The 15565-nt window shown below is 43.0% G+C and overlaps 1 protein-coding gene across 1 annotated transcript in view; it reads right to left on the bottom strand.

Annotated features, from left to right (window-relative positions):
* Positions 1-15565, bottom strand: part of TMPRSS9 (transmembrane serine protease 9) — a 110785-nt gene that overhangs the window by 25165 nt on the left and 70055 nt on the right. Inside the window, exons 8-12 of the mRNA XM_043975279.1 lie at positions 12872-13043; positions 5119-5393; positions 4880-5016; positions 2776-3106; positions 638-809 (exon numbers count right to left, since the gene is read on the bottom strand). Coding sequence (XP_043831214.1) covers positions 638-809; positions 2776-3106; positions 4880-5016; positions 5119-5393; positions 12872-13043 — 1087 coding nt within the window. The remainder of the gene's footprint in view (positions 1-637; positions 810-2775; positions 3107-4879; positions 5017-5118; positions 5394-12871; positions 13044-15565) is intronic.

Below are 15565 nucleotides of genomic sequence, written 5' to 3'. Positions count from 1 at the left end.
TTCTTTTTGAGGTATAAGTTGGACCTGACCACCTCTGGGGGCCCTTTCTACTCTTTAATTCTATGATTTTCTGAGGGGCAACTAGGTGGCTCAGTGGATAAAGCACTAGCTCTGGAGTCAGGAGGACCTGCGTTCAAATCTCACCTCAGTCACTTACTAGCTGTGCGACCCTGCCCAAGTCACTTAATCCCAATTGCCTTAAAAAAAAATCTGAGACCATCTCCAGTCATGCTGATGTATATCTTGCCACTGGACCCAGATGGCTTTGGAGGAGAGTGAGGTTAGTGACCTTGCACAGTCCTCCCTCACTTCACTTCAGTGCAAGTCATGATATCACCCTGATGTCATGGTCTTCTTTGAGAATGAAGGACAAACAACAATGATGATTTTGTGATATTTAAACTTTGTCTTTCTCCTTCAGTACCTATCTAGAATTGGACTCTGCACACAGTTGACATTTAATAAATGTTTGTTGGATGGATGGGTGGATGGGGTTGGGTTGGGGCACACAACCTGACTAACTGAATTTTAACCTGAATATGGGTAAAGCTATATATGATAGGTGAAAGAAAACACAGGGCCATCAGAGGAGTCAAATCCCCACTGCATGTCCCAGGTGGGTGAGGCATGTTCTTACTGATTGAAGCAATGGGCTGCGGACACCAGCCAGCGCTCTCCCACCACTGTGGCTCCACAGAAGTGCCGAGACCCCTCCTTCAGGCTGACCTGCCACGGAACCTCACCCTTGGCTGCTTCAAATCCCCCGACGATTTTGCTGGGTTTGGGCATCCCGGGTCTCCCCCCGCACTCTGCGGAGAAGCAAAGAGGAAAGTGCCCTGCTTGTCAGAGACTTTTTCCAAAACCAGCCAGGAAAATGACCAGTGGATCTTTCAATCCAGCCAGGTCGATTCCTGAATTGGAGACAGAGTGGGCATCTGTATGTGGTGGAGTAGAACACAGTTCATAGAGGCCTAGGATTGGGGCGGAGTCCCAGGCTTAGCTCTGCCCCGAGGTGTGACTTCAGGTAAATCAATTAGCCCCTCTGAACCTCTCCTCCCCTTTAAGGTAAGGTAGTTGGACCAAATAATTTCTGAAGTCTCTTCTATTTGTGTGTGTGTGTGTGTGTGTGTGTGTGTGTGTGTGTGTGTGTGTGTGTGTGTGTGTGTGTGGCAATGAGGGTTGAGTGACTTGCCCAAGGTCACACAGCTAGTAAGTGTCAAGTGTCTGAGGCTGGATTTGAATTCAGGTCCTCCTGAATCCAGGGATGGTGCTTTATCCACTGTGCCACCTAGCTGCCCCAGTCTCTTCTAATTTAAATTTATAATCTGAGTGTAAGAAATCAACCCACCAATTGGCCAATCAGTCACACTAGCCCAGGCAGGCCTTCATTCCACTCCTAGCCCTGTTCCTGGCTCCCAGCCTTCCAAACCATGCTTCTTATTCTGAAATTCCCTTCAGGACCCAGGGCCTCCTTGCCCTGCAATATCCAACAATTCCCTTTCCACCTAGAAAATCAAATGTTTACTTTCTTGAACTATGTCCACAAGAGGATGTTTCACAAATTCTTTCTTTGGTATATTTTTGTGGGGTTTTTTTGTTTATGAGAAGCATGGCACAATGGAGAAAGGGTGAAGAATTTAGAATCCAGAGACGTGGGTCTGAGATGAGACATTTACTAGCCCTGTGACCACGGGCAGATCACTTCTCTTAGCCTCAGTTTCTCCAGCTGCAAAATGGAACAAATTATGAGGAAGGTCTTATCTCAGGGTGTGGCAAGAGGCAGATGGTGTAACAGAATAAATGCTGGATTTGGTGCTGGATGACCCAAGTTGGCAGCCTGCTTCTTCTGCCTACTATCTGTGTCACTTTTCTTCCTCTGGGGCTTGCTTTTCACACCTCTTAAAAAGAGGTCAGACTGGGGGGCGGCTAGGTGGCGCAGTGGATAAAGCACCGGCCCTGGATTCAGGAGTTCCTGAGTTCAAATCCGGCCTCAGACACTTGACACTTACTAGCTGTGTGACCGTGGGCAAGTCACTTAACCCCCACTGCCCTGCAAAAAAACAAAAAACAAACAAACAAACAAAAAAAGAGGTCAGACTGGATGATCCCAAAGATTACTTTGAGTTTAAATGTTCTCATGCTAGTTATAAGATCATGGGTTGCTTTGCCATGGAGGTTAGAGAGTTGGCCTCAGAGCCTGGGTTCAAATCTTGCTTCTGACTGTGTGACTCTGGGTAAGTCACTCAGAATAATTTTTAAATGTAGAGAATAAAACACTTAGGAAACCAATATGTTGAAATACAATGTTGGAGCAGCTAGGTGGTGCCATGGATAAAGCACTGGCCCTGGATTCAGGAGGACCTGAGTTCAAATCCAGATTCAGACACTTGACACTTACTAGCTGTGTGACCCTGGGCAAGTCACTTAACCCCAATTGCCTTACCAAAAAAAAAAAAAAAAAAGGAAAAAAAGAAATACAATGTTAAAATAGTTTTAAAAATGAGCTTCTAGACCTCAAACTGAGCATTATTGTTCTGAATAACTCTCTTAAAGCTTAAAGTCGCAGAGAAGGTAAAGGGAGTTTGCTCCTCTGAGAAGTCCCTCTACCAGCAGAAGCACAAGTCCAATCCTTATCCCTAGTAGTTACTATTATTATTATTATTGTCAATATGCTCCTCTGTTGGGGAGTGGCTGTGAGGGATTCTGCAGCTGTTCTGAGCTGCTGACATAGGACCTTGTTCCAGATTAGTACCTGTCAGTGTTCTTGTAAATTACCTTGTGGCCTGGAGGTGGTGCCTGGATAGAGAGATGCCATGTCCAGCTCTGTGCTGGTGACCAGCTTGGGCTTGGTGATGATGCTGGTCATGAGCCTCTCTGTAGTCAGGAGCCAATCACTGCTGGTGGTGGTAGAGTCAGGAAAGGCAGCTGGTGCGCTGACAGTGGGTGCTGTTGAGATGGTCTCCACAATCCAGTCTCGAACCCTGGTCACACGGACATAGACCCCTGGCCTTCGAGCTTCTGCACAGCCGATGCCCCAGCTTACAATGCCGGCAAGGAAGAACCTCCCCGAGGGCTCGTCACAGACTAGCGGTCCTCCTGAGTCACCCTAAGAGCAAAGGTTACAGATTTGGGACCCTGTGGGTCCCAAGTGGCTTCTGCGATCAAATAAAAACCCAATTTGGTTGAATCCTGATGAAGAAATCACCTTCCACTCCCCACTTTGGGTTTCCCCATGCAAGCATCCTGTGGAAGTATTTATGCTGGATGAGAGGCACTATCCATCACAGGGATAAAGGTGCCATTTTGAGGATGGGTGGTGGAGTGTGGGAGATGATTTCTTGTCTCTGATGTGCTATACAGGTGTCCATCCCCTCTCAGACACAAAGGGAACCTCTTTTTTTTTGGCAGGGCAATGAGGGTTAAGTGACTTGCCCAGGGTCACACAGCTAGTGTCAAGTGTCTGAGGCTGGATTTGAACTCTGATCCTCCTGAATCCAAGGCCAGTGCTTTATCCACTGAACCACCTAGCTGCCCCTGAACCTTTTTTACATGAAATCAGAGGGGAGAATGACCAGAAGATCTTTTGATCCCACCAGGTCAATTCCCAAATTTGAGACAGAGTGGGGCATCGAATCCAACCAGAACAGTAAATTCCCTCTTCAACATGTCTAACAAATGCTTAGCCATCTGCTGCTTTAACACTTCCTATGAGGGGGGAACCCACTACCTCCTGAGATAGCTACTTTGGAACAGCTCTCACTGTTGGGAGGACTTCCACTTCATCCTCCCCATCCTGCTTTTTGGGACCAAAGAGAGCAAGTCTTTTTTTTTTTTTTTTTTTTTTGTGGGGCAATGGGGGTTAAGTGACTTGCCCAGGGTCACACAGCTAGTAAGTGTCAAGTGTCTGCGGCCGGATTTGAACTCAGGTCCTCCTGAATCCAGGGCCAGTGCTTTATCCACTGTGCCACCTAGCTGCCCCCTTGAGCAAGTCTTCTTCTGCATGTGAACCCTTGAGCAGTATGGAGACCACTTCTCTCATCTCCCGCCCCTCATTCCCTTCCTATCATGGGAGCAACATCAACTAATCAACAGGTACTTAGTAAGTGATGATCCCATGAAATACAAAGTCAGAAATGAAACTGTTCCTGCCCTCAAGGAGGTTACATTCTATTGGAGAGAGCAAGTATGTACACATATAGGTATATTCAAACCAAGCAACAGTTGGGAAGAAAAGACAATTGTAGCTGGGGGGGGGGGGGAATCAGGAAAGGCCCTTGAGTCTGAAAGAGTCTAGGGACTCCAGGTTCAGCTCACTCTCCATTGAGCCACCTAGCCGCCTCAAGGAAGACTTGGATTCAAGACCTACCTCCGATCTATTCTAGCTGTGTGACCTTAGGCAAGTCACTTAACCTGTCCTGCTCCCAGGCAACTCTCTAGAGATTGGTTGCCTGTCTGTTTTGGTGGAGAGAATTTCCACAGCAAGGGTTCATTAATCAGTGAAGTTAAGATTCAGACCAATTTTTGTTTAAAGTATACTTCTCATTTCTTGGATATTTTTTTTTGGGGGGGGCGGGGCAATGAGGGTTAAGTGACTTGCCCAGGATCACACAGCTAGTAAGTGTCAAGTGTCTGAGACTGGATTTGAACTCAGGTCCTCCTGAATCCAGGGCCAGTGCTTTATCTACTGTGCCACCTAGCTGCCCCCAGTAAATGTTAATTGACTGACTGGTATTCAGAGGCTCACACAAGCGACCACAGTTTTGCAGTGGTAGTGGATGGTTTATAGGAGTCACTAGGCTATCTCTTGGGAGTTGATGAGGCAAGTCCCTGATCTCCACCAGGGAGGGAAATGCTCTGCAGCCAGAGGCTGGCACCTCACCTGGCAGGAATCCACCTTTCCATCCAGGTAGCCGGCACACACCATCCTGTCTGTGAGGGAGTTGCTGTAGAGGCTTGCACACAGCGCCTGATCCAGGAGTTCCACTGTTGCCTTTTGGAGGACCTCAGGTTTCACCACTAAGGAGGAGAGAGAAAGCAGACAGGCGTCTCAGGAACACCCTTCCAGCCCAGCCAACTCTTGGGCCTTGGAGTTCTCTAGCCATTCCCGGCAGTGCTTACAGAAGTCCTCCTTGAGGTAGCCCCACCCGGAGATGAGACATTTCTTCTTGGGAGGGAAGATGTGAGTGGCCGAGGGGAGGCACACTGGCTGGATGTGGCTGGTGAAGGGCAAGGGGCTGCCTAGCTCCAGGACGGCCACATCGAAGTCCGCTGTGTCTGAGTTGTAGAAGGGGTGCTTGATGATCTGGGCCACTCGAGCCTTCACCGCACTACTGTCAGAGCCGCTGAGAAAGGTGGTCCCAGCATAGGCCATCCAGACTGTGGGGTCCTGGAATCTAGGGGAGCAAACCACCAATCAGACTCCCCTCAGGCCATGCCTCTGGGTACTTCAATCACTCCGCAGCTTTGGAGAAATGCTCTTCTCCAATTTGGAACCAGGCCCCCAAAGCTATTACACTGTGCTTACTCTCTTACCCCAGGCTAAACTAAGGGTAAGCCAAGGAGATAAAAGAAAGAGGAAAAGGGCTAGTGTATACAAAAATATTTATGGCCGCTCTTTTAGTTATAGCCAAGAACTAGAAACCAGGGGGGTGCCTCTCAAGTGCAGAATGTCTTATCCTGTTAGGGAACATGTGTGTAATAGAATACTTTTGTGCTGTAAGAAATAATGAAGGAGGGGGGGCGGCTAGGTGGCGCAGTGGATAAAGCACCGGCCCTGGATTCAGGAGGACCTGAGTTCAAATCCGGCCTCAGACACTTAACACTTACTAGCTGTGTGACCCTGGGCAAGTCACTTAACTCCCATTGCCCTGAGCAAAATAAAAAAAAAACAAAAAGAAAGAATGAAGGAGGGGCAGCTAGGTGGCACAGGGGATAGAGCACTGGCCCTGGAGTCAGGAGGACCTGAGTTCAAATCCGATCTCAGACACTTGACACTTACTAGCTGTGTGACCCTGGGCAAGTCACTTAACTCTCATTGCCCTGCAAAAAAAAAAAAGAAAAAGAAAAGAAAAGAAAAGAAATAATAAAGTGGATGGCTTCAGAGAAACCTGGGAAGATGTGTAGGAACTGATGCAAAGTGAGGTAAGCAGAACCAAGAGAACAATTTGTACAATAACAACCACATCGTATAGCTAAACCACTCTGAAAGACTGGCCTTCATTTGTGTGCATAATTTCACTCCCAGATTCATTGAGAGCTTCCAGTCACTATTCTTCCTGGGTGCACTTTAAAAATTTTATACTTATCAAATCCAAATTACATTTTTATACTGTTAGAGAAAGTTTCAATGAGATGAATTGCTAATGTGCTTTTCAGTGAAGGGATACAACAGTGGTGGTGTTGTGTTGTTTCCAGTCCTGTCTGACTTTTTGTGGTCCCTTTTGGCAGAGATACTGGAGTGGCTTGCCATTTTCTTCTCCGGCTCATTTTACAGATGAGGCAAACAGGGTAAAGTGACTTGCGCAGGGTCACACATCTAATTAATGTCTGAGGTCAGATTTGAACTCGGGAAGGTGAGTCTAATTGACTCCAGGTCTGGCACTCTATCTACTGGGACACTTAGATCAGAATATAGTGATGGCATCCATATAAATCAAGGAGTTAATATATTATTCCTTTTCAGATTCGAAGAACTCCTCAATTTCTATTCATTTTTTTTCCTTTTTTTTGTGTGTGTGTGTGAGGCAATTGGGGTTAAGTGACTTGCCCAGGGTCACACAGCTAGTAAGTGTTAAGTGTCTGAGGCTGGATTTGAACTCAGGTCCTCCTGAATCCAGGGCCGGTGCTCTATCCACTGCGCCACCTAGCCGCCCCTTATTCATTTCATCTAATGTAGATTTAATAATGAAGTAATGTTGATGATGATGAGGAGGAAGATGATGGTTACTGTGGTTACTTTAAAGTTTATAAGGTGTTTTCTTCACAACTGTTGGCAAAGTAAGTGAAAGTATTATTAACCCAATTTTGCAGATGAGCAGAGGCTCAGACAAGTTAAGTGATTTGCCTCAGGTCACATAGTTAATGTGTCAGAAATAGGACTTTGAGTCCGAGTCTATTTGAGTCCATTATAATCCTGTGCTACCCCAAGCACAGAATGCAAAAGCTTCTTTAAAAAAAAAAAATCAGTTTTACTCCATTTTCTCCCTTTCTTTGAATGTCATTTTCTCCTCTCTCTTTCTCTGGCTCAGCACCTCTGATCTGCCCACTCCTCTGATTTTCTCTCCATTTAGTCAAAATGAACAAGCATGTAGCTTAAACTTGGGTACCTGCATCACGTGGGATTCCCAGGATCAGGGCAATGGAAACATGGGCCAGCCTTGAGGAATTCTGTCTTCCCTTTCCCAACTAACTTTGCTCTATATGTTGGGATTCCCAGTTATGGCTCTCCCTCATGGTACTGCTAGCCACCTGCAGGTTCATATCAGCCCTTCCAAATCCCTGATCAATGCTCTGGGGATTTGAAAATAAGCCAGTTCACTGCTTTCGATATCAGAAACTTACATAAGAGTTAAAGAAGTGAGATATTTATGCATGTGTGGGTCCCACTATTAAAACTCTTGATTTCTTGGTGCCCACTCTAGGGCTTTGCATACAGCTGGGAACAAGAGACTCAGTTTCACACTCATTCTGTCCACAGGCTGGAATAGCCCTACTCCAAACCATTTTGGGGGGAGGGTGTTCTGCTTTCCTTGTTGCCCACCTTCTATGGGAGCAGAAATATACTTGCATGCCCACAATCTTTATGGACATGGGCATATCTATCAAAATTGACAAAAGAGAACTTCCCTTAATGAATCTCCCTTAAATACTATATTCTGGTCTATAATAAATTGGCTATGAGAAGGAAAGGACAGAGTGATAAGTGACAGTTTAAGGTTGCAAAGTACAATATATTTGTTATCTCATTTGGACCTCATGACAGCCTGGCTCCTCCCTCTGGGTGTCCAGCTGTCATCTCTTGCTACATAAGCATTTCCCCACCCTTTGGGCCTAGCAACTTTTCTTCAGAGAGGAAGGTAAAGAATAGTGGGGTAGAAGAAGGTAGTTTGTGGAGAGGGGAAGGGTAATGATTGCTTATTATACTTTTCTTAGAAGTCAAAACTTTGACTCTTGTTTTTCCAGTTTCCTCATTGGTTATGCATCTTGTTCATACCCAATAAGCAAATCTCCATTGCCCTTTACATGATACTTTTTTTTTCAGAGACAGTTAGGTACCATGTTTTATAGCCATCTAACAATACCAGTAGAACGTTGGTATTAAAAAGAGGAGCTTTTGTTACCAGAGGTTTGGGATCACTTAAAGCACTCTGAAATTTTCCTAAGACATTTTAGCCCCTTCTCTTGCTGGTTAAATTCTGGCCCAACTAATCGTCTATTTTCACTGTCTGTCCTGATACAGGATATCCCAAAGGTCTCCCCTGTACATACAGATGGAGAAACTTTATAGGATGTCAATCCAATTGTATGTCATAATCTGAGCAATGGACATTCTTTAAAAAAAAAATAAACATTTGGAGCAGCTAGGTGGTGCAGTGGATAGAACACCAGCCCTGGAGTCAGGAGGACCTGAGTTCAAATCTGACCTCAGACACTTAACACTTACTAGCTCTGTGACCCTGGGCAAGTCACTTAACCCCAATTGCCTCACCAAAAAAACCAAAACCAAAACAAAACAAAAAACATTTTAAAAGCATAAAGGCTTTAGATTTAAAAAAATTAATAAATTGCAAAAAAAAAAAAAAAAACAAACCTCAGGGGCAGCTAGGTGGCACAGTGGATAGAGCACCAGCCCTGGAGTCAGGAGTACCTGAGTTCAAATCCGGCCTCAGACACTTAACATTTACTAGCTGTGTGACCCCGGGCAAGTCACTTAACCCCAATTGCCTCACTAAAAAAAAAACAACAACAAAAACAAACAAAAAAAACCCCAAAACATTTTTATTTAAAGTTTTGAGTTCCAAATTCTATCCCTCTCTCTCCTTCCCCTCCTTGACGCAGTAAGCAATCAGATATAAGTTATATATGTGTGATTATGTAAAACATTTCCATATTAATCATTTTGTATAAAAAAGCTCAAATAAGAGGAAAAAAAAGAAGAGAAGGAAGTGAAAAATAGTATGCTTTAGTCTGTGTTCAATCAATATCAGTTCTTTCTCTGGAAGTGCATAATATGCTTCATCATTAGTTCTTTGGGATTGTCTTGGATCTCTGTATTGCTGAGAATAGCTAAGTCATTCATAGATCTTTATTGAACAATATTGCTGTTAACAGTGCATAATGTTATCCTGGCTTTGTTCACTTCACTATGTATCAGTTCATGTAAGTCTTTCCAAGTTTTTTGAAATCATTCTACTTGTCATTTCTTATAGCACAATAATATTCCGTCACAATCATATGCCACAGCTTCTTTAGCTGTTCCCCACTTGATGTGCATCTCTTGGATTTCCAATTCTTAGCCACCACAAAAAGAGCTGCTATAAATATTTTTATACAAATAAGTCCTTTTTTCTTTTTTGGATTTCAGATATAAACCTAGAAGTGATATTGCAGGATCAAAGAGTATGCACCATTTTATAGTCCTTTGGGCATAGTTCCAGATTGCCCTCCACAATGGTTGGATCAATTTACAACTCCAACAGTAGATTAGTGTCCCACTTTTCCCACATCCCCTCCGACGCCCAACATTTTTCTTTTTTGGCATATTCACCACTCTGATAGTGATACCTCAGAGTTGTTTTAATTTGCATTTCTCTGATCAATAGTGATTTAGAGCATTTTTTTCATATGACTATAGATGGCTTTGATTTCTTTGTCTGAAAACTGCCTGTTCATATCCTTTGACCATTTATCATTTGGGGAATGACTTGTATTTTTATAAATTTGACTCATTTTTCAGGCCTTTATCAGAGATACTTGTCAAAAGCAATAGACATTCTTCATCCATTTAGTCTTTCCTGTGTACCTAGTCAGGCCAAACTTTTGAGTGGTTACAGGTATCTTCTAGGAGGTTTTGCAGAGGGGTTTGATACAACTGGCATAATGTCATCTGTAGACAGGAACATCTAGATGACCTTACCATCTACAGGTGACAAAGACATCTTGGATGTCAACTTCAACTTGGATCTTACCTTGGCTTTCCTCCATCACAGTGGTGAACACTTCTAGTAAGCATGCATCTCTTTGTTTTATGCCTTTTTGTTACTATCGTTCAGTTGTTTCAGTCATATCTTTATGACCCCATTTGGGGTTTTCTTGGCAGAGATACTGGAGTGATTTGCTTTTTCCTTCTCCAGCTCATTTTACAGATGAAGAAACTGAGGCAAACAGGGTTAAGTGACTTGCCCAGGATCATACAGCTAATAAGTGTTTGAGGCCAGATTTGAACTCAAGAAGATGAGTCTTGACTCCAGGTCTGGTGCTTTATGCACTATGGCACCACCTAGCTGTGTGTTTCATGTCTTACCTGATATGTCTGGTCAGAGGTTTCTGGAAAAGGATTATTTCAATTCTCTATCTGTTAAGGAGTTTTGAATGATTTTGGTATATGGGAGGGAGATGCCTTGCTGGAGGGAAGCCTTTAAAGTGGTGATTTGTTCTTCAAAATCAAAAGTGTTTTCATAATCAACAAACACAGCAGGCTCTTGCATTCCTCTCCATCTCTTAGTCAGTTGAAAAATGGCAAAAATGTAGTAATTGTAGAATATCCTTTGTGAAAGTCTACCTATTGGGACAGCTAGGTGGCACAGTGGATAGAGCACCAGCCCTGGAGTCAGGAGGACCTGAGTTCAAATCCGGCCTCAGACACTTAACACTTACTAGCTGTGTGACCCTGGGCAAGTCACTTAACCCCAATCACCTCACCAAAAAAAAAAATAGGTAGACTTTCTTTTTTTTTTTGGTGGGGCAATGAGGGTTAAGTGACTTGCCCAGGGTCACACAGTTAGTAAGTGTTAAGTGTCTGAGGCCGGATTTGAACTCAGGGCCTCCTGACTCCAGGGCCGGTGCTCTATCCACTGCGCCACCTAGCTGCCCCATGGGGATAGTATTAATAAAGTTTAAGACTTTTTCCCCACGTCTCTGATATTTTCTCCTGCAGATACCTTGTAAATTGATCTATCAATGTCCTCACAATTGTAGTACCTCCAGCATGGATGGATGTCTTCTTTGTATGTTTGGTTCAATCTGGCTGCTTTTCCTATTTTTGTTCTGCTTATTGATATTTCTACTTATTCCATAAGCATGTCTAGAACTGTAATGTTAGAGCTGAAATGTGGTAGCTCAAGGTGAAAACAGTTGTACCTGTAAATAGATTGTTATGAAAAATATCTGTGCAGATCTTTTCCATTTTTCTTTTGTCTATTTTCCTTCCATTTTCATTCGTATACACCCTTGGAGTAACTTTGCTTAGTTGGATCTCTTTAAAAACCCTTTAAAATTTTTTTCACCTTTACTATTCTGCTGTATTGCCTCAAAAAGCAGAGAGGAGCAGTGGAGAGGAGAATAATAATAATACTAAGGGGCAGCTAGGTGGTGCAGTGGATAGAGCACTGGCCCTGGAGTCAGGAGGACCTGAGTTCAAATCCGGCCTCAGACACTTAACACTTACTAGCTGTGTGACCCTGGGCAAGTCACTTAACCCCCATTGTCTCACTAAAAAAAATAATAATACTAAAATTTATAATTGTAGCTAGCATTTATATAGTTTTAAGGTCTACTGAATACTTTAAGATTTGCCTTGTCATAGCCAACCTTGTGAAATGAGAAGGGCAAGTATTATTATCCTCATTTCACAGGTGAGGAAACAGAGGCTCAGAGAGGAGTAATAATAATAACAACAACAACAATAACAATTACAATAATGATTACAGTACACATTTCCATGATGCTTTGAGGTATATAGAACACTTTGAAGTAGGCAAGAAAACTTTTGTTTTCCTCCTACAGTATTGTAAACTCCTTAAAAGTAGAAATTATGCCTTGTCTAAATCTTATATTTTCCCCTCAGTAACATTACTCTGCACATAGTAGACACTTAATAAATATTTGTTTAGTTTGTATCCCTATTTTTACAGATGAGAGAACAGGGTCAGAGAAGTTAAGACTTGCCTTTGCTCCCATAGCTAGAAAGTATAGGAGCCAAGACTCACACTCAGGTCTTCTGAATCTAGAACCAACTTAATTCCCACTATACCACACCCCCCCATAGGTCACACATGCTGTAAGTGATGAAACCAAAAGTCAAAGCCTGTTCTTCTGATTCTATCTAGCACTCTTTCTCCTGCCACAATATAGAAGCCATAGGGCACAGACCTACACACTGTAAGGCAACACAATAAACACAGTATTCATAGAATGTTAATGGTTGAAGGGTCTGTAGAGGTCATCAAATTCAATCATCCCATTCTGCAGATGAAGAAACTGAGGTGAAGGTCACGCAGCTAGTAAATATAGCCATTGGAATCTGAACCTATATCTCCTATGTTAAGTTTAATGCTTCTTTCCCAAAACCTTCTCACCTTCTAGTGCCACACCTTGATTCAATATGATAGAGAGAAATATTTTTTTGGGGGGGGGCAAGGCAATGAGGGTTAAGTGACTTGCCCAGGGTCACACAGCTAGTAAGTGTCAAGTGTCTGAGGCCAGATTTGAACTCAGGTCCTCCTCAATCCAGGACCGGTGCTTTATCCACTACACCAACTAGCTGACCCTGAGAGAAATGTTTTTAATTGTGCCTTTAGTGGGAAGTGGTGGCCATTCTGAGCTCATTTGAGAGGAGGATGGATGAGGAACTGGTGGTAATTAGGGAGCTTACTCGTTGAAGCAGTGAGCTGCAGATACCAGCCATTTGGCACTGAGGATAGCTGCCCCACAGAAGTGCTCATTGTTTTCTCGAAGGCTGACTTGCCAAGGAAACTCCCCTCTGGCAGCCTCCATTCCTCCCACAATCCTGTTGGCTGATTTCAAGGCAGGTCGTCCTCCACAATCTGAAAGAGATAAGACCTAGGACTTTCATCACCAGGAACCTGGGTATTGAGAAGACTCCACAAACTCCTAGATTTGGAAGGGACCTTAAAGCCACTTGGCATAACCCATCTCTGAGAAGGAATCAACTTGACAACCTCCCCAACAAGTCCAGTTTCTGTGTAAAGAATTCTAGGTTTTTCTGTTGCTGTTACACTACTGTGACTCATATTGTCCTCCCAGTTCATTGATACCTCTAAGTATTTTTCAGGGGAACTCTCTCATCTAGCTGTACCACTCCCCCCATCCTCTATTTTTATTTGATCCTTTGAACCCAAGTATAAGACTATATTTAGCCCTATTAAATTCCATCTTATCAGAATTAATCCTTCATTCTAGTCTATTGAGACTTTTTAAGATACTAAGTCTGACATTCAATGTATTAGCTACATTTCTTCAATATATATATATATATATAATTTTTTTTTTTTTAGTGAGGCAATTGGGGTTAAGTGACTTGCCCAGGGTCACACAGCTAGTAAGTGTTAAGTGTCTGAGGTCGGATTTGAACCCAGGTACTCCTGACTCCAGGGCCGGTGCTCTATCCACTGTGCCACCTAGCTGCCCCTTCAATAAATATTTTAACCATTGTTGTTCAGTCATTTTCAGTCATGCCCAATTCTTCATGATCCTATTTGGGGTTTTCTTGGCTGAGACATTGGAATGGATTTGCCATTTCCTTCTCCAGCTCATTTTACAGATGAGGAAACTGAGGCAAACAGGGTTAAATGACTTGCCTAGGGTCACACAGCTAGTAAATGTCTGAAGCCAGACTTGAACTAATATCAATTCTTCCCCATAGATGTTAGCTCTCATTTCTTCCTGTTTCCTAAGAGACCAAGCTATCATTCTAATCCCTTCCTCGCAACTATCTCCAACATCTCTACAGACCCAGGAAGGCCCTGACTTTCATGAACAACTCTCACTTGGCTGGACCACTGGAGTGCATTTTTCCTTCTTCTTTTTCACTACTGAGCTCCCAAAGAAAGGTACAAAAATCCAATCGTCTTTTTATAGACTTCATTCCCCTTGATCTTGCTGCAGTATTTGACACTCCTTACATATCTCTCCTTTTGGAGTTCTCTTCCTGTGGTTTCTTTGATAAGCCAACATGTGAAGGACCTGTGATTTTACCAGTGTGAGAATTCTCAGTATGGGAACTCTCTTCACTGATGCAGATCACAATCCAAGAGGCGTTTGGAGCTTAGAAAGATAACATGAACTAGATTTACACAGTTACGCTTTGGGATTGGAACTCATTTCTTCTTCTTCTTTTTTGTGTGGGCAATGTGGGTTAAGTGACTTGCCCAGGGTCACACAGCTAGTAAGTGTCAAGTGTCTGAGGCTGGATTTGAACTCAAGTCCTCCTGAATCCAGGGCTGGTGCTTTATCCACTGTGCCACCTCGCTGCCCCTCAGTTCTTCTTTACTGTAAGAACTACACCCTCTCCACTGTTCCACACTGGTACTCTGTGCTTCTGTGAGATTACATTTTAATAGTCTCTGCTATTTCTATAGCACTTTGCTCACAAAAGCCCTGTGAAGTAGGTAGTATAGGTATTATTATCCCTAGATGCAGAAAACTGAGGCAGGGTATATCGGTGTAAAGAGCACAGGATTTGGAGTCAGAAGACTTGGATTTGAATGTCAGCTCTGCCACTTACTCTCTGTGTGACCTTGAGCAAGGCTCCTTTGACCTGTTTTTTCATCTGTAAAATACCTTGCATGTAAGTGTTTGTATTTATTAAATGTATTATTATGTAACATTTATTTATAAATTTATGTACCTGTATTTGGCTACTTTGTATGTATTATGTGTATTTTTATATAACATTTATTTATAAATTTATATACTTTTATTTAGCTACTTTGTATTTATTGTGTATTTTTATGTAACATTCATTTATAAATGTACATAGTGTGTCCCCAAATTCTTAGTGCAATTGTAGGCTTGAACAGCTTAAAACTACATTAAGGGGGCAGCTAGGTGGTGCAGTGGGTAAAGCACCAGCCCTGGATTCAAGAGGACCTGAGTTCAAATCCAGCCTCAGACACTTGACACTTACTAGCTGTGTGACCCTAAGCAAGTCATTTAACCCTCATTGCCCCACAAAAACCAAACCAAAAAACCAAAAACCAAAAAACCACCCCAAAACAAAACAAAACAAAAACAAAAAAACCAACTGCATTAAGACTTCTGGAATACCCTGCCTATGACGTTTGTTTCTATTTTGATAGTTACTTGTCTCCCTGATTAGAATGTAAGCTCTTTGAGAGTAGAGATTCTTTCATTTTGTCTCGTCTTTGGATTCACAAGGCCTAGCATGTACCTAACAGATGCTGACTGAATTTGACTGATCATTGATTGGCCTCCAAAGTCCATTTCAGCTCTAAACCCAAGATCCTCTGAAGTGACTTGTCCAAGTGCATACAGCTACTGGGTGACAGAAATGAAAATTGAACCTGTTTCTCCAGTATTCAAATCC

The sequence above is a fragment of the Dromiciops gliroides genome, chromosome 1 (genome assembly GCF_019393635.1).
Source record: "Dromiciops gliroides isolate mDroGli1 chromosome 1, mDroGli1.pri, whole genome shotgun sequence".
NCBI lineage: Eukaryota > Metazoa > Chordata > Mammalia > Microbiotheria > Microbiotheriidae > Dromiciops > Dromiciops gliroides.
Note: the sequence above shows the minus strand (reverse complement) of the source record. Positions and strands in the feature narration are given on the sequence as shown.